This window comes from Spea bombifrons, chromosome 2 (genome assembly GCF_027358695.1).
Source record: "Spea bombifrons isolate aSpeBom1 chromosome 2, aSpeBom1.2.pri, whole genome shotgun sequence".
Lineage (NCBI taxonomy): Eukaryota > Metazoa > Chordata > Amphibia > Anura > Pelobatidae > Spea > Spea bombifrons.
The window spans coordinates 118,256,023-118,263,029 of NC_071088.1; the positions used below are offsets into that span (position 1 = coordinate 118,256,023).

Sequence of the window (7,007 nt, forward strand, 5' to 3'; positions counted from 1 at the left end):
GTTGCCTCATCTATCTATCTATCTATCTATCTATCTATCTATCTATCTATCTATCTATCGCTTTCTTTATCTTTCTTTCTTTCTTTCTTTCTTTCTTTCTTTCTTTCTTTCTTTCTTTCTTTCTTTCTTTCTTTCTTTCTTTCTTTCTTTCTTTCTTTCTTTCCTCATAAACACAAGGATTCTAGATAGACAGTCATACTCACACTTATACCCATTTGGCAGCCCTAAATGAAAAATAAACCGCAAAACCATTGATTTAAACAATTCACTGCATTATCTTGTTCATTTCCATGACGATGTGGTTTCCAGTTATATGATCGCAATTAATCCATGCTTAATTAAGTAATTCTGTAAATCACATGGGCCTACATTCTACATAATGCTACTGGCAATATAGGGGTTAAACGTACACATTTTTAGGCGGCATTGGATATTTACACTGCATTTTCAATCTTCATCTCGGCAGTTGTGAGCAATGATTTTTTAACCCATTATGTGGGAGGTAACATAATTTTTTTTCCATGCGCTCTTATATTCTCAGATTGCATTATTACATTTCTGGGAAATTATTTTTACACATATGGGGGCGCCATGATACAGAAAACAGTATTTTTTTTTACTTATTATCAAAATGTTGTAATACAAAACGGGCACTTGAAATGTAAAATTTAAAAGTTATGTATTATTGTTGACTTCTATTTAGTTAGTTTAGTTACTTGTTAGAAAGTGTAGTTATTGCGGATATACTGTGAAATTTATACAAATGTATATTTTATTTTTGTGTTAACTTATTCCTTGCCAGTTAGCCCAGCAACAGTTTGTCAGTGTATAATGTCTTTTTTCTACTCATTTACATTTTTATTGCTCTGCATACACATTTATGGTCGGTGAAAAATCTAGGTATTTTCTGTTATCCAAATAAGTCTTAAAGGGAGTCTCGAACTAGAAATATTACATGTATATTGGCAGTTTATTGGTAGTATACTGAGTGTTCTAAAATAATAAATTCTAATACTAAAAAACTTTACTTTGGCATACATTTTTTGGATTTTCAGGGGTATATGATCTCATGCCTATTGCTTGTTATGACCTCTCCGATTTCTCATGTATGAGATAAATGAGGCTTGAATGAAAGCACAAAACATCTACAGTTTTAGGAATGTCTTTGTTTTTCAGTAAACTGGTGATTTCTTTCAAGTTCTTACATTACAACACAAGGTTTCACACAAAGGTTTTGGGAATTTTCATTTGAACACTACATGTCAGTGATATATTTCACTGGTGATGTCAAATATAATGCCCTTGCTAGAAAACTGAAAATCTTTTCCTAAACGGTTTAACAAAATGTCGCCAACTAAACTGCTATAGATAACTGATTGTGATCACATTTATTTCTGCGTGGTTTCCTCAGTACTATTTAAAAAAAATTGAGGTTCAGAGTGATTTTAACTTGGAAAAATATAAACGCTTTCTGAGCGTAACACTAGAAACACTCAACGCAATTATTATAATAAATGACACTATTTTTAAGATTACGTATTCCTCAAAACTAAAATTAGACCTGAAAAAACCTTCATCGAGACGCTATGCAAGAAGCTACTTCTAGGGTGGATCCATTGTTCGTGTCTGAGAAACAAAATAATGTATACACATTGATTAGACAGCTCTTCAGTAATTGCTGATTGATAGCCTCATTCCTTAATGATCCCATAAAGCATAGTCTATGCTTTTCACAAATATATATGCAATCAAGTATAAGGCAATTAACAGGTGAAAAAAACAAGAAACAAAATAAACAGACAAATGAAGCCATTTCACATATTTGACAAATATATTTATTGTCAGAAAACACATAAGGTACATTTTTAATAATATCATCAAGCAAATTTTACATGGATATAAATCATGTCCCTACCATATTGTCTGAGGTAGGCGATAATAATAAGATCTCTGCCAGGTTTCTTATAGAATAGCAATAGGACTACAAGATTTTCAAACCACATACCTGAAGTTCATATCAGGACAGTCGTATGTAACAGAAAAAATAAAAAAACATAAGAAAAGAGGTGATTTAAAGGATGTATTACTTAATGAAAAATCAAGCGATTAAAAAAAAACAAATCTTACGATAAATAAAGCAGGGTTTCTTAAGACCTTTGCTTGATTACAAAGACTCCCTATGTAGAAAACTGACATCACAACGCGAAATTGCAAAAATGTTTCTTTGTTCTAAAATCTCAGCTGAAATGGTTAATTACATATAACTTGCTTCTGCCGTCTGCCAGCAATAATAAAAAAAATCTAAATGATGCTGTTTCTTTTAATGTAACAGAACCGTACAAAAATTAAGTTGATTTATTACAAATGCCCAGGTAAATGAAATGTATTGTGCTCATTGAAAACTGCAGGCAAAGGCAACCTTTAGGTACGGACCGCGACTCTCATAAATCTTAGCCAGCCAAGGCGTTGCCTAACTGTACATTATAAAATCCGTGGACCACAACAGCTGCCATACTAGAGCTTGTCAACCTCTAAAAAAACCCCATACTTAATTTTTCTAAAAAAAATCACTAAAGCTAAAAAAAAACAAGAATCAAGCCGTGTGGGCTAACTTAGACCTTGATGAAAAGCAGCCACCATTCACTGGGTTTTTTCTTGGGATCGACTCCATCCTTTACAGATCGTAAATAAGGAGTTCTTTAGCCAGCACTGCCCGGCCATGACCATGAACGTAAAGAGAAGCACGTGGTGGTAATTTAAACATCCCAGAAATTGCTGGTTTGCAATAAAATTAATCCCCTTTGAAATAAAACGAATGAAGCAAAGCTTGTGAGGGAGAAAAAGTCTCTATCTTTCCCTTTTATCCCTTTGATCTTTATCTTAATATCTCATCATTCATTTATTTATTTATATATTTATGTATTTGTGTCTAATAAGTGCATTGTGTCGAATTATATTTGGGGACAAAACAAAATCCCCTTTAAAATAGAGATAGCTGCGCACTGTGTGAAATCCTTCATACAATTTCTTTGCCCAGGGAATTCAATAAACATTTTATGACACGTACACCTGACAGTTATTACTCAAGCTAATGGTTATTTTCTCCTCACACGCATTGCAAAGAAGCCTACAACACAGAATCCACCAGCAGGCATCATATTGCCAAGAAGTTACAGATCACATTTAAAGAGGAATTAAGTTGGTGTCTTAATTGTGCCAATGAAAATCACCAGGACCTTGTTTTAAAAGAATTCTTGTTTCTCCAAACGATCAATTAAAGTAATTTAATGTTAATGGTAGCATTAAAGATTCTTTTATAGACATAAACGAACTTTACTTTTTAGAGGAATTCATGGTTGTTTTATTTTATTATTGCATTTTCTTGAATACGTGGCAGTTTAATAGACTTGCACATACCTCTTTGGGTGAAACGATTCGAAATAAAATATTAATGAGGTTAGTATTTATATTGCTTGATGTATATAAACAAATTTCTGTCTATGGTGTCAGAACCACAGGCATCCATGGGAGAACAACTAAGTATATATATATATAGATATATATATATATCTATATACATATATATCTATATATCTATATCTATATATATATATATATATAGATATATATATATAGATATATATATATAGATATATATATATATAGATATATATATATGTATATATACATATATATATATGTAGATATATATATATATATCTATATATATATATATGTATATATATACATATATATATATGTATATATCTATAAATATATATATATATATACATATACATATATATATATACATAGATATATATATATATATATAAAGCCCATCAAAACGGACCCGTGAGTTCGTGTTCATTATGGATGTCTATCTATCTGTCTATCTATCTATCTATCTATCTAGATATAGATATAGATATAGATAGATAGATTGATTGATAGATATATACATACACATATATGTATAGGTATCATTAACATATATACACACATACGAGTATACATCTATACATTGAAATGTTTCTGGACGTATTGGTGCATATTTAATCGATTAATATGAACAATACACCGTAAGCGATCTTTACAAGCAAAGCTTATATATGTAAAGAAATACTAAGTATAGTCAGTATATTTGGGTTAGATAGCACCCATCGAAGTGTGGAGATATATTTCCATTACATTTATATGATGGAAACAATATAAAAACTTAATCCCAGTCCATTCGTATAATACAGCCAGGGTATAACGCCACTAGGTCACATTACTCCGAATTTGGGTTTTAAAGACCAGTCACTATAAAGAGATCGGGATTTCTTATATGCAAAACAGCGAGCATATTAGCAAATATACCGTAAAACTGAAAACCGAGTGCAGTCTTATCCCAACCATTACTAGATTCCTAGTCTACAAAATAGTCACTTGTAGTAATCAGACCGACTCAGTTGAATGTGACTCATTGGACGAAACGTTAATACTCCTATCCCCCACCCCTTTAGAAAGTACAGCTTGGTTCGTTTAGGGTCAAATTCATAGCCATCTCACTAATGAGAAAACCACTGGAAACAGTGATAATACCAAAGCAAAATGCGACGTAATAAAGGGAGGAGGTGATGCAAACACCCTCCAGGACTTGTGTGAGCCACAGCTGTTTGGGAAGGAATGTTTAGGGCTTGGAAATTTGCCCCCAATATTCCAGAACTGAGAACCATAACCTTCATGTAAGCTTTCAGTTTGTTTGGCTTCCCACTTTATACCAGCTTTTAATTCAGAGCTGGTGACATACAAAGAACCCGTCAAACATGGTAGAGTTTTCGGGAAGCTTGGGGTGAATGTTATCACTGAGCCCCAGACATGTTAAAAGAATGACAGAGCTTGCTCCCTCATTAGAAGTCTCTTCTTCTTCATTCGGCGGTTCTGGAACCAGATCTTGACTTGTTGGTCACTGAGGCTCAGCCGGTCGGATAGTTCTCTCCTTCGTTGCCTGGTTATAAATTCATTGACCATAAACTCCCCTTCTAGTTCAGCCAGCTGGAGCTTGGAATAGGGTTTTCTCTTCTTTCGGGACCTAGTGTGCATTGGGTACCAAGGAGCCCCTAAACACAAGAGACAGAGACTTACATTGGTCCAATCTCTTCGAGAAGCACTGTTTTTTTTATTGGAAAATAACTTTAAAATGATAATTTTTTTTTATCTATCTATCTATCTATCTATCGATCTATCTAATGTCGCCTGTGCTCAACTTTTATTTATCAATGAACGTTATCAAAACACATAAAAGACATCAAATGAAAAACTCGACCAGGAACACTAAAACTGCAGTAAGGCATAATCCAGATTATAAAATCAAATCTTTCAATAAACACACATAGCTAGGTATGTAACACAAGACAATAGGCACATCTGTGGAATTGCAGTCCCAAAGGACTGTCTCCATGAATAACCCCCTATAAAGGTTTTGGAGGGTGTAATTAACAATTCCCAGTGTTATTAGGTTATTTACATGTCCCTTCCTAATCGCGTTTGCCACTCTTTCTTTTTTCTCGTATTTGTAAAGCATGCAGCTCCTAATACATTTAAGTGCTACCCCTAGCGGTCTTGGGCATACATATATATATATATATATATATATACACTAAGCTTATGCGAGATCCCAATAACACCTCTATTCAAATTAACCTTTAAGATAAGCAGCAATGAATGGCCTGAATGAATGCCCCATATCCAGAATACTGTTGATCAGTAGAATTGCACTCTTACCAGTGGCAGGAAGGTTGCTCCCTTGGCTCGTAGGGGAGTCTATTGTACCCCCTTCGTTGGTGGGATTTTTGGTGCCTTCATTGGTAACAGACGAGCTGGAGTCAGACTCCAAGGACTGACAGGAAGGGGGATCGTGGGGCACCGTGTCAGTAGCCGTGTAGTCGTATTTGTGGAAGCTGCTGCTCATCCCACCGGGGACCCCACTGTCCAGAGACATCAAGACATTGTCCCTCAATCTGTCCTCTCTTTTCAGGCTGGGGGTTTCAGGGCAGGACTCCCTATAGTAACATTTTGTTTCCTCCATACGGGCAAGATCACAAGCTCTGCCGAAAGAAGGGTTAATGGAAACCGGGCTGCTGAGGTAGGGCTGGGGGTATCCATTGCATGGCTCTGTGGATGGCCAGGGCAGAGAGCACACATTGTCCCTCCTTGGGTAAGACAGTGAAGGCAATCCAGGTAACTGCCCTCCAGATGTCCTGAAATTAGGGAAGTAGAAAGTGTCTCCGGTGTGAATGTTAACCAGAGGTCCCACAAACCCAGGATTAAGAAGATTATGCTCTCCCATTTCCGCGGGCCTGACCAGGAGCTTCTAGTTTATTGTCATCTGACATTAAACATAGTCAAACCTAGAGATGGACCCCATTGGCTATGAAGGGTCACATGGACACTTGCTTGCGTCGCCAGAGTATGTCCTGCCCCTTCTTGGCATCAGAACGCAAAACAAAACTTGAAGTTTGTGCGTTCACATTCCACGTTTATGGCTCGCATTTAGATAACAAAAATTATAATATTATATGTATATGTATATATATATATATATATATCTATATATATATATATAGATATATATATATATATATATGTATACATATCTTGATAAATATATCTTGATTTTGATACACGATACATTTTCTATTAATTCATTATATTCGTATATTTATTAGATTTTAAACCTTTTCGAATATTACTCGAAGACTATGTATGTATGTAGAGGTGGGTATTTCTACGCTAAGGTAATAATATATAAATATAAATAACCCTTTGCGTCTTAGGGAGAAAGGCGGTATAGAAATGCTAATTATTATTATTATGATAAGAACGTCTCTTAGATACTTCTATATGATTTTTTTTCAAAACGATAGATATAACAATTCAAAAAACATTGAATGTATTGTATATAAAAATATACATAAAGCATGTCCTGTATCGCATACAAAGCACATATTTATGCACTTATT

General features: G+C 34.4%; 1 protein-coding gene across 1 annotated transcript; it reads right to left on the reverse strand.

Moving 5' to 3' along the window:
- Positions 1 to 4,810: 4,810 nt before the first annotated feature.
- HOXC12 (homeobox C12) lies at positions 4,811 to 6,339 on the reverse strand. Its single transcript, XM_053457739.1, has 2 exons — positions 5,770 to 6,339; positions 4,811 to 5,105 (listed from the first exon to the last, which is right to left on the reverse strand). Exons 1-2 carry the CDS (start codon positions 6,332 to 6,334, stop codon positions 4,867 to 4,869), a joined length of 804 nt encoding a protein of 267 aa, XP_053313714.1. The 5' UTR covers positions 6,335 to 6,339; the 3' UTR covers positions 4,811 to 4,866.
- Between the last annotated feature and the right edge of the window lie 668 nt (positions 6,340 to 7,007).